General features: G+C 36.0%; 1 protein-coding gene across 1 annotated transcript in view; it reads left to right on the forward strand.

The window, feature by feature from the left end:
• The window catches only part of CRYZL1 (crystallin zeta like 1), a 33,192-nt gene extending 14,432 nt beyond the window's left edge, over positions 1 to 18,760 (forward strand). Inside the window, exons 5-13 of the mRNA XM_019730234.2 lie at positions 1,401 to 1,445; positions 3,035 to 3,103; positions 8,862 to 8,995; positions 10,294 to 10,405; positions 13,463 to 13,561; positions 14,673 to 14,794; positions 15,581 to 15,686; positions 17,868 to 17,913; positions 18,421 to 18,760. Coding sequence (XP_019585793.2) covers positions 1,401 to 1,445; positions 3,035 to 3,103; positions 8,862 to 8,995; positions 10,294 to 10,405; positions 13,463 to 13,561; positions 14,673 to 14,794; positions 15,581 to 15,686; positions 17,868 to 17,913; positions 18,421 to 18,520 — 833 coding nt within the window. The 3' untranslated portion in view covers positions 18,521 to 18,760. The remainder of the gene's footprint in view (positions 1 to 1,400; positions 1,446 to 3,034; positions 3,104 to 8,861; positions 8,996 to 10,293; positions 10,406 to 13,462; positions 13,562 to 14,672; positions 14,795 to 15,580; positions 15,687 to 17,867; positions 17,914 to 18,420) is intronic.
• Positions 18,761 to 19,017: the final 257 nt, after the last annotated feature.

The following is a 19,017-nucleotide window of genomic DNA, read 5'->3' on the forward strand; positions in this document are numbered from 1 at the left end:
AACAGGGACATATTCAAGAAATACTGAGGAAGTCAAGTCAGCAGGGCTTAATAATTGACTGGAACAGGGGAGTTAAAAACAGGTAAGAGCCAGGAATAACAGGATTCTGGTAAGGTATGAATTGGTGCCACCAATTAATAGGGGGAGAGGATTTGATTTGGAGGAAGATGGTGAGTTTAGATTTATGATTGTTGAGTTCAGGGTACCTAAGTGATATCCCACTGGAGATGTGTAGTAAGCAGTTATGTGAGCTTAAGCTCAAAGGTGAGAGACCTATGCTGGAATTGTATATATTTGAGAGTTGTCAGCATGTAGGTTGTATTTTAAATATAACAGAGTTGATGAACTCACCCAGGGAGGGGATAACGGAGGAGAGACATATGCATAGCACAGATCCCTTGGGAATGTCACTATTCTAGGGACAATCCAAAGGAGTCTGAAGGAAGCCAAGAAAAAAGTATCAGAGTGATCCCAGGAGGAGGAGAATGAGTAGGAAAAGGAAAAAAGTACAATGGATCAGAAGTCAAAGTTATTGGAAGATGATGGCACAGGAGGGATCCAAAGAACAAACTGTAAAAGGAGGCCTTGAAAATAGGAATGTCAGACTTAGAGGTCCTTGTTGAGTACCAAAAATGAGTTCTGCGGCCATTTTGATGACAGAGCCAGCCGAAGAGTCCTCCTCTAGATTACTGCTTCACCTCAGTTTCCTTGTCTGTTAAATAGGAATAATAATGCCTACCTCATGTATACCAGGAAGATTAAATGTGATAGCACACTACCATGCTGGACATAAGTAGACACTCAGTGATGTTTGGTTCCCCCCTCTTCCTCTTGTAACTATTTGAAGAAAAATATTCTAAAGAATTGACTGATGGTAGAGGCTTTTTCTCTACATGTGCAGAGAAAATGTAACTGTCTCATCTCAATATAGTTCCAAAAAATTTCTTGGCACCAGTCTAAATTTATTTCCATAATCCCAAATCAAAGTAATTTTATATGTGACTCTTACCAGAATATCCTGTTGTGTGTCTGAGATTCTGCAACTAAAATAATGATAGAAAATCAGGCTAACCACATGAGGGGTGGAAAGCAACATAACCATCGTAGGAGCCATGCTGTGGATTGTTGTCCTTCATCCTTAGCTAAATTGAGGGACGTTTTTCTCTGTGGTGCCAAAAGCCACGTGGCCCAGATTTTGTAGAAAATTTTGTAGAGAATCCACATTTGAAGTGTTCTTCCAGTAGTCCTTATAGATCATCAAAATGTCCTAGAAGTTCTGGCCTTTTCTCTGAGTTCTTGACTTTTTAGAAACCCATGAATCTTTTTATTTACTTTAATAGTTAAATAAGAATTATATTTAATAACCTCAATACTAATTATGAATTTCCTTCACGCTTTAGTTGGAAGCAAGGTATCATTCTTTCAACCAGATGATGAAGTAGTCGGTAAGTTATCATTCCCAGTCCTATTTCATCTATTTTACTGTCATCTCTTCCTTTTTCTGTACAATTATTAATGTTTATTGTGACCTTGCTTCATATACAAGTACGTTCTGATTTTTGAAATTTGCTCTCACATGTTCATTGATGAAGGGAATTGGGAGTTTGATCTCAATAGCAGAACATGTAAAACTTTTCAATATGTGGCTATGGACTAATATTAGTGATGAAAAGGATGACCATAGTTGTCACTATGCTTGGTTCAGCCCTTTCCGGACAGGGCCACTGTTTATGGCTAGACTGAAGTCTAGAGAAAAGTCGTAGGTCATCTACTTGAAGACTGCTGACTGACTTGGCTGTACGCTGTAGAAGCACCCCTCCCCACATCAACTTGAATTATACAGGACTTCTTCCTCACTGCTCTTGTAAAACTAGAAACATTTCATTTACTGGTTGTTGTTTTTTATTAATCCACAGTTAATACTATTTTGCAAATACATATATTTATACTTGTGTCCTAGACAGTCACACAAGCATATGAAGTATAACTTTAGGAGTAGTAGACTTTGAAATGACCATTTCTCTATGGAAAATATTGATATAAACTTAGAAATTGTTGAACTTGATGGCATGCTTGAAGCTGTTAAGAAAAGATTTGTAAGACAAAAACTCAGATACAGACAACAGTTTATAGTGTTTACCAGAGGGTAAGGGGGTGATAGTGGTAGAAAAGGGAAAACGGGGTCAAGTATACAAGTACAGTGATGGAAGGAGAACTGACTCTGGGAGGTAAGCACACAATACAATACATAGACGATGTATTACAGACGATGTATTATACAATTGTACTTGACACCTATGTAATTTAACCAATGCCACCCCAATAAATTTAATAAAAATTTTAAAATTTTAAGAAAAGATAGATTTGTAGGCATGCTTTTGTTAGCCTCCTACAATATTATTGTCTTTGACTCGTATATTTTCTTGAAGAATTTATTATTTCTGTCTTTCTTATTTTATTTATCTGGCCAAAAAATCAGTGACACTGTATTACTCAAGATTTTTTTTGTAAAAGACCAAAAATGAAATCAGACTAGCTTAGGAAAAAATGGGATTTTACTGGAAGCATACTGAGGCATCTTATAGAACCAAACTGTGGGAAGGTAGCTGTGCACCAAGGACAGTTTTGTGTTGTTTTTCTCCTTTTCAAATTATTTTTATTTTATTTTACTTTATTTTATTATTAGTTTCAGATATACAAAGGGCACAGTTTTAATGAGGAACTCAGGTGCCCCCTAGACTCTGGTTGGCTCTTCACATTGGCCATTGTCTTTACCTTCACTCAGAGGTGAAAGAAAAGGGAGGAAAGGAAAGAAAAAGGTAGTACAGATGATGTAATGCTTGTGTCAGAAAATGAAATATCCACTTCCCTTTCATATTTCTGAAGTCCTTCCCTTTCCTACACTACTAATTACTGGAATCTTCCTCAAAATTCCACTGAACAAAATTTAGACTGGTTCTTACCAGCATCTCATTAGGAATGAATTTATGCATTTGGGGATAGCTTCCCTTAAGTTTCTTGTTTTAATTTTCAGGAATTTTACCCCTGGATTCTGAAGACCCTGGACTTTGTGAAGTTGTTAGAGTACATGAGCATTACTTGGGTATGTGGCGGCTCAGTCTCAGAGCTCAGATAAGTCTACTTCACTGCTGTGTGGTTGTAGTGACATTTTGATGTCTTTGTATCTACCGTGAGTGTACATCGGAAATAACTGTTGGCTGGTCATGTGAGGACCTCGGCTTATAATGTAGCATCATAAAATTCATATTCATACTGAGCAGTATATAGAACCTTAAGTTTTGTTTATACTGCTCGTGGTAAGAGGTTTGGGAAGCAGTTTCTCCCTTGGCTCTGAGCTATTCCTAATTAGAATATTTTTACTTCTTACTCTTGGTTATTAATTGAAATTGGAAATGTTCATTTAAAATTTTTTTAATTGAAAAATCTAAATACATGTAGAGTCTGATACAGGAAAGAATCAAGAACACTTGTGTTTGCTTTCTATTGCTAATATCTTTTGACAAGTATTCAGTTTAACTGAAATGTTAATTTTTTATTTTTCTTATAGTAATTTACTTCTTGAATATTTAAATTAAAATAAATATAAATACACACACTTCATGAAACCATAGTGAAAAGATGCTGCATCTCCTCAGTAATCAGGGAGAAGCAAATTAAAACCCCTTTGAGATGACATGTGCACCCACAAGCTTGACTGAGTTATAAAGTTAAACCATTTCTCGGGTCGGGAAGGCTGTGGAGCGGTGGGACTTCTCCTGCACCAGGAGCAGGAATTGGTACAACTGCATTGGGAAATAGTTTAGCATTGTCTAATAAAGGTAATGCTACATACTCAGACCTAATCATCCTACTGGTAGTTTTGTACCTCACAGAAACTTGCTGTGCACCCATAGATATGCACAAGAGGTCATGATAGTGCAGTTTGTAAATTGTAAAATAAAAATGGAAACAGCCCATATGTTCATCACCGGGAAAATGGATAACTAAAGATAGTCCTAGATGGTAATTCAAATCAGCAGTGAAAATAAATAAGACCCAAACATATCAAGATGGATGAATCTCACAAACTGTACTGAGTGAAGAAAGCAAGAATACAAACGGTATAAACCATTTATTTCTATAAAGTTCAAAAACATACAAAGTTAAACATATGTTACTTAAGGATATAAAGAAAATGTAGGGGTGAAATATAAGGTGGAGATTTTTCGAGATAAAGAAATCTGAACATGGATTGGGTATTAGATGACACTAAGAAATTACTGATAATTTTGTCATCTATGAAAATACCATTATAGTTATATCAGAAAATGTCCCTATTATTTAAAGGTGAACACTAAAATACACAGGAGTAAAACTGCATAACATCTTGAATTTGTTTTAAAAATAAAAAAGCTGGTCTTTGTGAATCAATTATACTTTGAGAACAAAGATAAAAAACCCTATGTACATTATTTCTATAGTGAAATTAAATAGCTAACTCACAAATTAACTTTTAGAATACAACTCAGTTCATAAATCAGGGGATACTTAAATATAAAGTATAGTCTAGAATACTTAAACAGCTCTATTATATTTCATCTCAATTCCAAATATAACGGGTGAGAGGAAGATAGGTTACTAGATGCTACCAGATCTGTGACAGTTGCTAAATAAAACTCATAAAAACAAGACAAAGTCTATAGCTTCAAATCAGGTTTGTGTTACTAACGTTTCCAACAAAACCTGACATTTCCAAGGTGTCTAATTATTTTAAGAATGGCTCAAATTTCCTTTAAAAAAAACCCTTGATGACTTATATGTCTACCTGGCCCTTATAAGAATGTATGCATGATAAAATAAACAAATCAGGGGGGGAAAAATCAGCTGGACGTTACCTTCGTGGGCAAAGAAGAAGGATGTGATCAGAGTGGACCCCAGGACTCAGGCGGTTCTGCCAATCAGCTGTTTCTTATACTACGATTCATGTTATTCTTGTACTTTATGGATAAGTCAACGTATACTCTTTTGTGTTCTTGAAGTATTTCATTAAAATTTTTCCAAAGTCTTTTCTTAAATGATACAATCCCTAATCAGACCTTGGGAGGACAGATGGCCAATTTGGATTTGGACTATTAAAAATAGTAAATTTATACTTTTTTGTCCATATAGTAACTTGCACTGGGAAAGCAAATGCTAAAATTAGATAGCTGATTTTGTCATTTCATTTCTAATATTATAAATTGCAAATAACCCATGTTTAAATTAATGACATTTACTATGTCTAAAATTTCCAAGTAATACCATATTATTTTATTAAAAATTAATTTCAAAAGGTAGTTTTCCAGAAATCTGAGGACTGTGCTTACTTATATGTGTTTTAAGGTTAGAATGTGCCTTCCATTGAAAGTAAAGTTCACTTTCAAATACTATGCAGTGAAAGTCTCTGATCCATAGCTATTTTGATAGTAGGCTGTTTGAAAATGGAAGTCCAACCCTGGCTCCTTTATGGGAAACTACAGACTTTGACCCCAGAATTTCTTTGGGCCCTTGTTGCCCATATTCTTTTGAGAACCTTGTAAATATGGAGTCAACTAAAACCTTTAATCTGGATTCCCAAGCTTGACTTTTGGCTAAGTCCTGTAAACTAAATTGTTACAGAAGGTTACATGTTGAAAAAAGAAACAAAAAAGGCCCATTCCTGTAGGTATTGCTGAAAACTGGAGAATTATAAAACGGACCAGAAAGAGAAAAGAAAATTAGAACACCAAAGTTTCCTAGCTATAAAGCTTAAGCTAAGACAAGCAAACCACACAATGACCTTTTATTTTCCCACAGATCAGGAGGATTATAGTCTAAAAATCCACCAACGTATAGAGCAACAATTTCAGATAGTCCTTGAGAAAGAAAATACAGTAAAAATGTCTGTATTGTTTAAAGGAAGTACTTTAAGAACCACCACTAATTGCAGATGACCTTTAGGCAAGATCCTGGGTGCATTTACTATGTCTATAAACAAAGCTGCCAAACTAGATAAGCTCTAACCTCTATTGCAGTGCCAGCATTTTGTGGAAAAGGAAATAATTTCAGTATGTTTCCTAAAGATTTGCAGGGGGAAATATTCAGTTTACCACAACTCTAATTTTAGTTCGTATTAATTCTTTGGTGATTTTTTTGTTGTTGTTTTAATGAAAGCTCAGCACTCAGTCACCTTCAGAGAAGTCTGTTCTTTCCCTAAAACCAAATAGCTGGGTTCCAAACGACTCCCCCCAAAACTGTCTTATTGATCAGTAAGACTCTATCCTTAATTGCAGAACATTAGGACAGAGTTAAAAATTGCGTAATTCTTCCAGTTCTTTTGTGCTTTCAGTTCTCAAGGCATTCTGTCAAACTTAAAAATAATTTTATGTTTCATTCAAACTTTAGCACACATTTTCAGCATTATTCCTTTGGACATAGGGTCGACGAACTGAAATGATAATTATTGGATTCTTACGCACTGTTATTACTGATCCATACATGACTCTCTTTTACTTATTTCATTAGTTCTTATAAAAAATGCTTGTTTGATTTTTTTTTTAAATAAAAATGTAGGTAGTCCCAGTTCTTATGATGGAACATGTTCCCAAAACACTCTAAATAAATTGTGGGTAAATTAAGCCTGCCCAAATAGAGTAGATGTGCTTTAGAGTCAGACATTCAAACTTATTAGATATATGACCTCAGTCATACGTCACTTAATGAAGGGGATACTTTCTGAGAAATGTGTTAGGCAATTTTGTTTTTGTGTGAACATCATAGAGTGCACTTACACAAGCCTAGTGGCATAGCCTACTACACACGTAGGCTAGACAGTACAGTCTATTGTTCGTAGGTTATAAGCCTATACAGCCTATTACTGTACAAAACAACACGAGATTAAATCAAGCACAAGAGAAAGTGATGCACTCAAGAGGTGGTAAACGCAAGATGTGTGAGGCTGCGGCCCGCATAACAGCGTACTATTTTAGAGCGAACTTTTCTTTATAAGTAGCAAGAGGACACTCTAAAATAATAGAGTATAGTAAGTACATAAACCAGTAACAGTTTTTATTATCATGATTCAATATTATGTATTGTACATTATTGGACGTGCTATACTTTTATGTCACTGGCAGTGCAGTAGGTTTGTTTACACCAGCATCACCACAAACAGGTGAGTAATGCGTTTTGTAAGACGTTAGGGTGGCTACAAGGTCACTCACTAAGCAATAGGAATTTTTCAGCTCCATTATAATCTTATGGGATTATTTGTGATCCATTGTTGACAAACGTCATTATGCTGATCATGATTGTAATTCCCCTGCTTAGTATGTTGTACTATTTTAATGCCTTGATCATAACATTTTCAATACGTATGCGTGGATGCTGCGCTTCCCCACTAGATGGCACTAGTTAGATCGTAAAGGTAATGCTGACTGGTGCTGCACCACCCGAGTATTGCCATTAGAGGAAAGTTATTTGAAAACACTGGTAAAGACTATGAAAAGTGTTATAAAATTGACTTTAGGTTAAGTGAGGATTGTTTATACTGTGAAAAGATCACAATCAGTATACAACATAAAAACAAAATTAAAATTGAATAATTAAATATTATAAGGAGCCACTTGATGGTCAGATCAATAGGGCTCTTTAAACTACAAGTATATTAGGAGTTTGCATTTTGTTCCAAATGCAGCGGAAAGCCGTTGACAAATTTTAAGTATCAAAGTGTTAAGATGTTTATGTTTTTAAAATATCATTCTGATGGTTCTGTTTTTCAACAATACTGTTGAAAAGACTGAAAAGAAACCATAAAATTGAAAATAATATTTATAACACATAAGCAAGTGACTCATTTAGAATATATTAAAAATTCTGTAATGAATAAGAAAAAGACAATAGAAAAATTGATAAAATACTTGAACACTCACTTCACAAAAGGAATTCTACCTGGCCAACAAACATGGAAAGATGCTCAACTTCATCAGTAGTGAGGGGAAAGCAAATTAAAATCACAGTAAGAAACCATTACATACCCACATGATTGGTAAAAATGTAGAATAATGCCAAGGGTTGACAGGGTATTGGCAGCAGCAAGAGCTCTAATGAACTGCTGCGGGAGAAAGAAGTTATACAGCCACTTTGGAAATGCATAGTGAAGTCGAGGTAATAATACACCCGGGGACCTCAGATTTCCATTCCTAAGCCAATATCCTGGAGAAAACTTGTGCACCAGTGTAACACTATCTTGTCTACAAGAGGATGCTTAGCAACACTGTTTATAACTGCAGAAAACTGGGAACCACACAAATGTTCCTCAGCTGAAGAATGGATGACCAAATGAAGGTGTTTTCACATAGTGGCGTGACATAAAACAACAAAAATGACAGCACTACAGCCACATGTACAAAAAAGGGTATGTCTTAAATGTTGAGCATAAAAAAGCAAGACAGGAAAGAATGCGTATGAGTATGATTCCATTTAGATAAAGTTCAAAAACAGGCAAAACTAAATTATATTGTTTAGGATATTTGGTGATGAACAATGAAGGCAACTAAGAAATTAAGTTAGAATGGTGGTGACCTCTGATATCAATTTTATCTCAATTAAAAAAAGCCAAAAACAATGGTGGTGACCTCTGGTGGGAGAGACAAGGCTGCTGGGGGGAGTGGATTATGCATGGGCCAGAGTGGAAGCAGGGAAACCACATTGTAGGTCAGCGACAATGAGAGTAGAGGCTGCGACCAGGACCGTGGTGGGAGTGGTGATGGAGAGAAGTAGCTCCAGATGGTGACACTAACAGGACTTGCTAACGGATTGTTTTCTCTTGTTCTATGTGATAGTTCACAAGCCAGAAAAAGTCACGTGGACAGAAGCTGCTGGAACCATTCGGGATGGAGTACGAGCCTACACAGCTCTGCATTATCTTTCTCATCTCTCTCCAGGAAAATCAGTGCTGATAATGGATGGAGCAAGTGTAGGTGCTAATAGTTTTGTTCAGAAATAGACCAAAACACAGTAAACTTAGGGACCGGGCCACCCTTTTGCTAATGTAATTCTTTGCCAATAGTTCATTCACTGATGTGTTGACCAAAGTCCCAGTTTGTTAAAATAAGCAACTTTTATCAATAGGAGATAAAAGACTTAGTGTTTATTCTTACTTTGAATCTGCTAGTACCTTAAAAAAACAAACAAGCAATTTTTTCATGCCTCGTTACACGTCTGAAATAGCTCATGAAGTCTTTGAAGCCATACCCTAGAACTCCCTACCAATGTTTTATCATGTCCCACACATTTACACTTTCTGTAATAAAGTGTTGCATTTATAGGTGGATCACACAGGATCAAAAATGTCCTAATTTAAACAGCTTACATGTATCATCAAAAAAAATAGTTTGACAAATGAGAAACAGAAACCCATAGACACAGACAATAGTTTAGTGGTTACAAGGGGGTGGGGGGTGGGGGGTGGGAGATGAAGGTAAGGGGGATCAAATATATGGTGATGGAAGGAGAACTGACTCTGGGTGATGAACACACAATGGGATTTATAGATGATGTAATACAGAATTGTACACCTGAAATCTATGTAATTTTACTAACAATTGTCACCCCAATAAATTTAATTTTAAAAAAAATAGTTTGACACTAAAAGCAAATACATAAAAACATTATCTAAAAATGTTACAAACTTGGAATGAATTTACACTTTTATTTTTTATCTTGCTGTTGATGAAAATGCTTTTCCCCTGATTTTCTTTGGAAAAAAGGCAGAACTGTCTTTAGCTGTGGCTTAGCCTGATGTCCAATATCAGGGTAGTAGTGTCTCCCTGAACTTACCCACAAGTCAGCAAAGGAAAGGACGGAGCTTTGGAAGTGCTGTGATGTTCCAACAGAGGTCGCTGGACTCACATATGTATGATAGTCTGATTAGCTTAGATCATGATGCTGACAAGGCCCGCAAAGCCATTTTTCTCTTTTCAAGGCCATGTTTTTGAATGCAGCGCTCCAGCCTTGAAATTATATGCTCTGGTCTGACTGGGTGAGAGCATGTGGTACATGCAGCTTTCCCACCACCCTTTCTGAAGAAGAAACTCACTCAAATGTTCTATTCTACTAAACTTGTCCATATTTTATTTTTCTATCAGATAACAATGGAAAATACACTACTAAAGTAGCACCGAGGTGTTACACTTTGTTAAACAACCTATCAAGTAAATTAGATATGGCCTCCACCCTATATCTATAAACCTATTGTGTATTTTTTCTACACAGGCACTTGGTACAATAGCTATTCAGTTAGCACACCATAGAGGAGCCAAAGTGATTGCAACAGCGTGCAGCCTTGAAGACAAGCAGTACCTGGAAAGACTTAGGCCTTCTATAGGTGGGTAGTATTGTTCAACACAGACTTTAAGACATAAAATTTTGAAGGGACATCACCTTAAAAATTATGCTCGTAAAACAAAGCACAAAATCCCAAATGACAGTCACTTTTAAAATGCACTTAGTATCTGTGCTAAGTCCAAGTTAACTTAAGTGATAGTTTTAATTTTGTTTTTCACTTAAATTTTTTTTATTTTTTATTTAAAGTTTTTGATGCAGTTGTAAATGGGATTGTTTTCTTAATTTCTCTTACTGGTAGTCCATTATTGGTGTATTAAAAATCAACCAATTTCTGAATATTCATTTTCTATCCTACTTTATTGAATTCATTTATCAGTTCTAATAATTTGGGGGGATTCCTTAGGGTTCTCTATGTATAGTATCATGTCATCTATCTAATTATTTGTTTTTTAAACCTTCATTTTTTAATGTTTTTCTTCTTTGCCCTGTTGTTATCAACTTAGCCAAGTTCAAGTTACATGAACTTTGAAACAATTTAGATATACCTGATGCCTCTTCGGTTTTGGTCAATAAATCAATATATTTTTGCATTACTTTTTATGTTTCTCAACCTGTTTTACCCAGTGATACACCTCTAAAGTTGTCTATTTTCCGTGATATACTAGGAAGGGAGATGAGCTACTTACACAAAAACACAGGTCAGATACAGTTTATGATGAATGGGCATGGTAAAGACTAGAGAGCTCTTGAAAAGATTGAACATATCTGAACAGCAACAAATATGGAGTGGAGAAAGAAAATAGAGATTGAAAACATGAAAAAGGAGAGGAGAAATATAGGAATGGAAGTTAATAGCATGGAGTTACAGAATTAACATTGGAGTTTAACACGTGAAGAGAAAAGAGTATGAGCAGAGTGTAATTGAAAGGAGGAAGGTAGGAAAGGAATGTTTATCGAGTCTTAATATGGATGTTATCTCTTTAAGTCCTCAGCAGCCCTGGGTTGCCTAACTGAGGAACAGCATCTCCGAGAATCTAACTAGCTTGTTCAACGATACACAGCTAGAAGAAGGGCTGGAACAGGATTTGAACCCAGGCCTGTCTAGCATTAAAGTCCATGTTATTTCCATTGTTAAATTACGCTTCTGACAGAGATAACCAAGGCATGGAAGGATGGCTAAGGCAGGGGCTGGAGAAGGAGGAATATAGGGAAAAAAAGGAAAAAGAAGAAATTGAAAATAGAAAAAAAAAGTATGAATGGTATTGTTGAAGGGAAAGTTTTCTTTTTTTTTTTTTGAAGTGGCTACTTTTTTTTTTTTTTTTTTTTTTTAATTTTATTGGGGAAGGGGAACAGGACTTTATTGGGGAACAGTGTGTACTTCCAGGCCTTTTTTTTTCCAAGTCAAGTTGTCCTTTCAATCCTAGTTGTGGAGGGTGCCGTTCAGCTTCAAGTTGTTGTTCTTTCAGTCTTAGTTGTGGAGGGCGCCGGTCAGTTCCAGGTCCAGTTGCTGTTGCTAGTTGCAGGGGGCGCAGCCCCCCATCCCTTGGGGGTGTCGAACCGGCAACCTTGTGGTTGAGAGGACGCGCTCCAACCAACTGAGCCATTTGGGAGCTCAGCAGCAGCTCAGCTTAAGGTGCCGTGTTCAATCTTAGTTGCAGGGGGCGCTGCCCACCATCCCTTGCGGGAGTCGAGGAGTTGAACTGGCAGCCTTGTGGTTGAGAGCCCACTGGCCCATGTGGGAATTGAACCGGCAGCCTTCGGAGTTAGGAGCATGGAGCTCTAACTGCGTGAGCCACCGGCCAGCCCCGGGAAAGTTTTCTTATTACTTAATCATGCCCTTCGCAGGTGCGTTAGTCCCCTTTCCCTTGTGTCCTCCCCACCCCACATCTCTGTCCCCCCCAATCATAGATCACTATTGGACTACACCATAAACCTGACCAGCCCTTAGCAGGATTCTCTTTAAGGAGGCATTAAAAGATACAAAAATGAGGGGCGGTCAGATAGCTCAGTTGGTTAGAACGCAAGCTCTGAGCAACAGGGTTGCCAGTTCGATTCTCACAAGGGATGGTGGGCTGCGCCCTCTACAGCTAGATTGAAGGACAACAACTTGACTTGGAGCTGATGGGTCCTGGGAAAAAACACACTGTTCCCCAGTAAAGTCCTATTCCCCTCCCCCAATAAAATCTTTAAAAAAAAAAAAAAAAGATACGAAAATGAAATATATATGTGTCTTCATTTGCCAATTCTGAGACTTCTATTTTAATTGTCTCATTGGCTTATTCTATTGATATAATACTTTAAAGCAACCAGTTAAAATTAGTTTAATTTTCACTAACTGTGCTAAAAATAATCATGCTTTTTTTTCCTTCAAGATTTTTCTTTGTTTTGGGGCACAAGTCAAGGGGATTTCTATGATTGAGAAAGGATAAAACAGCCTCTAATAGAGAAGTATATTGCACAAATATAATTTCATGCTTTTTAGCTTTAAACTCTAGTCAATCTGAAAATACTTAAGACATTGCTTAATCTTTCAACTGATGTGTGTACCTCTATGGTTGAGAGATTCTCAGTCTTGGCAATATATTCTATAGCAGGGGTGTCCAAACTTTTTTCAACGGTTTTCACCAAGGGCCATGTGCAGTAAAATACACAAACAGCCGGGCCACTTACTCGAGGTGAAGTACGTATTGCCTCACCTGGTTTATTTAAGTAAACTAAATATATTTTTGGAATTTGCTACAGGCCAATTAACAATGGATTGCGTGCCGCAGTTGGCCCTCGGGGCCGCAGTTTGGACACCCCTGTTCTATAGCTATAGAGAACAATCCTCTGTTGTCAACAGACCAGCCTTGAAACTCGTTATCCACAAATGCTTATATTTTATTTTATTGGACTATACCAGCCCCTTCGTGTGAACTGATCTTTACCAATATTGGGTTAGATGAGAAAAAGTATAATTTGGATTCACTAATTGTTTGAACCACTTAATTCATTTCAGAGAATAGATATTTATTTGCTTTTCTTTTTCTTTCCTCTGATTTGTTTGTGTTGATCACATAGAGAACAGTACAATTGCCTGACTTCCTGTCCTTTGCAGCCCGAGTGATCGATTTATCTAATGGGAAAGCCCATGTTGCTGAAAGCTGTTTAGAAGAAACAGGTGGCCTGGGAGTAGATATTGTCCTGGATGCTGGAGGTGGGTACTTCACTAAATTAATAGTCTGCGTAATTTTTTTAGTGTGATAGATGAATTTTAGAAAAAAGATACATAACCAGGGAATAATTTTTAGCATATTTATTAAGTTGATGTTTAGTTTTTTGGGTTTTTTTTTCTGTTTAAATTGGAGCTTCTTCATTTTATTTCCATTGTAAACTGTCTGGAAGAGAGAACATGCTTGCCTTTTAAACTATAAGCATTAGAGTTTAAACATGTCTACAGGAATCTACAGACATCTTTTCAATGGTTCCCACCTGATGCACATTCATTCAAGTCTCAGCCAGATGCTTATTCAATCAGTTGTGCTACCTATGGCCCTGTATTGGATGGTTGACTTCTGTAGTCTCTATTTGGAAAACGCACAGAATGTTGTTCAGTTTTTCACCTTAGTGAACTTTTGTAGTTTAACAAATATCTAACACCAAATTTGTACACACTTAGGTAGTGCCATATCACCTAAAGAATAGGTTTCACAAGCCTGCAAAAGCATTCTATTTATACTTTGTTCAGATTTATTTTTTGTCATGAGAATCATAGGTGAAGACAGCTACATATGGCTATCATATGTGTTTCTTTTTAACCATTATTTTCAAGATTTGAAATTAACAAATCTTTCAGTGGAGCGAATGTATACTTCATTAACTATTCAAGTGGACATATCAATAATTATGTCAAAGTGTGACTATCTTGAGTCTATGAGTTCCTTAATCAGAAGTCAACCTTTCCCACAGTATTGACCTACCGATGTTATGATTAAAACTCTCAGGCTTAGTATTACTTGTATTACCTTGCCTGGTTTTCAAATAAAAATAGACTTTTTATCTTTAGTTATTACACTTATAATTAAATCTAGAGTAAATTTTATGACCAGTTTTAATGCAAAAAGTATATTTTAGGATGTCTGAATACATTGTGTTGACTTTTTCTGAGAAAAAATGCTTCTTCATTCCTACATTAAAGGACAAAGAGAACTTGTTTGAAGAATAAATTTTTGTCAGATGACTATAAAATATATTTCCTCTCTCTCTCTCTCTCTCTCTCTCTCTCTCTCTCTCTCTCTCTCTCTCTCCCTCAACTGTTCCCCTCTAAGTGAGATTATATAGTAAAGGTGATGAACCAGATGTAAAATTACAACTACTACCACATAAACATGATATCATCACATTGCTTGGTGTCGGAGGCCATTGGGTAACAACGGAAGAAAAACTGCAGGTATTATCAGACACAGTAAAGCATTACTATTACTATTACCAAAAGGGGGTAATTACCAAAGAATAACGCCTAAGTCTTTTGAGGCAAGATGTGGCTAAATTGTTGTAAATTCTAAATTATACTCTGTATAGTATAGCTGTTTTTTGTGGTGTTTTGTTTTTTTTTTACTGTTAGCTACATGTTGGCCAAAATGTTGAAATGGTGCCTAATAGAGAAGTTCATTTAACTTTTATCTAGTGGTTTGGAAGTAGTGACTTCTGAATTTATACGTATTTCAAATAGGATCTTTTTCTTAGTAACAAACATTATTGACATATACTTAGCAAAATATTTCTATATAAAATTACTACAATTTCCTAATTCAAATTGGAATGTACTATATTTGTGTATATACACATTGTCTCCCAAAGTTACATTTCTTAAATATTTTTATCTTGGTTGATATGCAAACACCATAGTTCTCATACACCAGTCATCTCTGATTTTCCAACAGCCTCATGAAAATGACTGGTAAGTAGCAGCCAGAAATCACACACACACACACACACTCTCTACTGCTCTATCACCAGGATTCTACATGGGCCTTGAATCTGACCTTGCTGTTTCATCATTTTGGACAATGAAGTACAAAAGAAAACATGGCTTACGTACAGTTACTAAAGTTTCTGTGCTGTTTGTGATGTGGTTATTATTTAATTTGTGTAGAAGTTTTCCTGGCTTAAGATTCCCGTCACCTTTCTGCTGTTAAACTCAGTAACTGATCAGTCTTTGTGCATTCTGTCCAAGTTGGATCCTCCCGACAGCTACTGCCTTTTCCTCAAGGGAGCAACGGTGGCTTTCCTGAACGATGAAGTTTGGAATTTGTCAAATGTACAGCAAGGAAAATATCTTTATATCCTTTTTTTCTACGGACTCGGGTGTCTGGCTTGAAATTTACCCTGTGCTGTCATCATTATGTCCTTTAATAATGGCAATAATAACAGCAGCTAACTTTCATTAAGCATGCTGAACAACGTTCCTTTGTAGGTATTAATTTATTTAAACATTAAAACCACCCTATGAGGTGTAAGTATTGTTATTATCCCTGTTTCACAGGTGAAGGAACTGAAGCAGAATAGATCAATAATGCATTCCCAAGGACGCAGCTAGCAAGTGCCAGGACAGGAATCACACCCAGGCAGTCTTGCTCGTTTCTGAATGGGAGCTAAACCATAAGTTACATGGAAGATTTTTTGTTTTTAACCTGGCATTCTGGAAATGACACGTCACCTCGAGAAGCTGCTTTCATACTCTTACAATGGTGCCCTTGTGGAAAACCTTTCAGAAAACTTTTATCTAAATTAAAGAGTTTGTGGGGCATTTTTTAAGAATATCACTGCTAGGAAATCTTCATGAAATAAAGATGAGTTTGATTTATTTTTTTTAATGGAAGTCATTCAGAGACAAATCTGGTAAAGGAAGCCAAATCATTCCAGTTTTGGTAAAAGTACTGAAAAGTTTTCTTAAGAAAGCTCCAAACTTCAGAACAAGGTTAACTTAAAAATAAAACTTTTATTTCTAAGATGGCTGTTCTGAAGGCAGCTGCCATTGGTAAAATTTTTAACATACTGGATAAAAAAATAAGTTCTCATCACATAATAGAGTGTACTTGTACGTAAAGAAAGAGACTTGCATGACCTTACACTTGTCGCCACTGAATGTCTTACTTTTACTTTTGTTAAATGTGTAGTTAGATAGGAGTGATATGTATAAGGCCAGTCTCTTCCAGGAGCAATGACAGACTTGATGCAGAGCCTTCATAAGTATTTCATTAATATACTGTGTATGTTGAGCTTTAAAGAGTACATTTCAAAAACCAGAAAAATCCCTTTAATGTAGTGAGTGGACGAGATTAAAGTATTTCTGATTAAATACTTTCCTATTAAATTTAGAAAATAAAATTAATTCTCAACTTTCTAGAAGAATTTGTTTTAAATTTCAGTTTAAAGCAACTTAAATGTCCAATATCATTGTAATTATCAAGAATATCATGGGATGTTAGCAAGAGAGAATACAGTGTTTTAAAAGTAACAGCATGTTTTGAATCTTACATGGCAGAAGCTAGGCTGGGCTGCTTTGCCTATGTTGCTTAACTTAATTCTCTCAACCATCCTCCCTTCCCCCCCAGAAGATGTTTTTAACCTGTTTGACAAACTCTTGGACCATGTTGAAAGGTGACATGTTTATATGAAATGATGTTAAATTTTCAGAAATCACACACACACACACACACACACTTAAATATACTGTTGGCAATTTCATTAACAAAAGTAAAAAGAATTTACAGTATGAATAAGTGAATCAGTATTCGTTAGGTCCTTTTTAAAAATATTTAAAATGTCTTATGTTCATATTTTCTAATTTACATTTTCTAAAGTCCTAAGTAAGACTTTCACCCTCACTTGTGCAAACCCCCTTGCGTCAGGTCACACATTGAGCCAGTTGCTGCTTGTGATTTAACAGTTCTCCCAATTGTGAGAATAAATAATTCTCCAGTACTAGCAATTACATAGGCTCTCAATTCTAATTTCAATTAATGACTAGATTTTTAAAAAATTTTAGTTTTATGGTTCTCTTGGTGACATACCACACAGTTTAACTTTCCTGCACACAAATTTTTATGTCTATAGCCATTTAATAAATAAATGTGCACTTAAAGTAAGAGAGGTACGTGCTGAAATTGTTTTTAACTGAAAATAGCATAGGTAGTGCTAAAGTGAAAAAACCTCACACCATCCCATTATCATCCATTTGGGATAACACTAGGCATTCCTTAGGACAGGCATTAGGCTTGCTTCTTTCATCACTTGCTCTTTCAAGTTTGGGCTCTATTATGTTACCACCTCCCACAGTTCCCCATATCCCTTTTTAGAGATAAATTTGACAGCTTACAGAATTTCTGTAACATAAAATTTTGAATTTCTGAGATTGCTAAACATAAAGAAAAAACAAGTGGCCTGTCTGGCACCTTCTGAGTGGTTTTGTTTAATCCTTTTATCTTTTACATTGCCACCTTAACCATCCTTTCAGCTACGTATCTTAAAAGATGTGATGGAGAAGTTATCGATTGGTGTTTTTAGGTACGCTAAGTAACCAAATGATCTTGTTTATTTTTCTGTTCTCAAGGAGGTAAGGCAGGCATTTCTATTTTTGTTTCAGCTTTCACAGAACACCTATTGCCTCTACATTTTATTATTTGGGTTAGATAAAGAGCTGTTCCTTAATGTTTCTCAAAGGGTATCTTGTGACAAACCAGTAAGTATTCCCTAAGAGAGAAGTAGCTCCTGAGTTTTCCTTACTCCATTCTGTACCATACCTCACCCTTTGCATCTTTCATCACCCCTCCCAAAGCAACTTGAAATAACCCATAGCTTGAGAACAAAAAGTACATTTTTTTAAAGTTGGATCTGCTTACCAAAAAAGAGGGAGTGAGTACATTAGATATTTTCGCCTTCAAAATATAATCACTTTAGAAAATCTAATAGACAACTTTGTATTATTTAAAGTAATACAGTTGAACCCTAGCAGTTGTCAACTACCTACGATTCTATGTCCTCTACTCAACTAATAATTTCATTCTTCTTCAGGCCTCAGTTGGATGAACCCATTCCACTATATGAAGCAAAAGTTTCTATGGAAGTTGTTCAGAAAAATCAAGGAAGAAAAAAGCAAGTTGTTCAATTTTAATTTTGTTCTTTCTCAGAGCTCAGTTGGATGAATCCATTCCAGTTTTTGAAGCCAGAGTTTTCTTGGAAATTGTTCAGAAAAGTCAAGGAAGATAAAAGCAAGTTGTTCCAGTTTAAAGCATGATTTCCTGCTGAGACAAGATGTTCAGCGTTATTTCAAGTATTTAGAAAGTATTTGAAAAATTACTGTACAAACGGCCAAGACCGTTCTATAACATCTAAAGGGAATATTCTGAAAGTCTTTTTCGTTATTGTTTTTATGTACTTTCCTCCGTTATTAATTTTTTTCCATGAAGAAAACTGCTTTCAGCAAAAGCCACGCTGTTGATAAAGCTGTTAGTCCTTTGGTATGTCAAAATAACGTTACTTTTGTCTCAACTCCATTCTCAGCACCTTCGTTCCTTAACAAACGTTTGCTGTCGTAATTTAATCTTTTGAGTATACTTTCAAGTCTCAAAGGATCTAGCCCATAGACACTTAAAATGTTTTTCAAATATT

This window comes from Rhinolophus sinicus, linkage group LG01, assembly GCF_036562045.2.
Source record: "Rhinolophus sinicus isolate RSC01 linkage group LG01, ASM3656204v1, whole genome shotgun sequence".
Taxonomy (NCBI): Eukaryota; Metazoa; Chordata; class Mammalia; order Chiroptera; family Rhinolophidae; genus Rhinolophus; species Rhinolophus sinicus.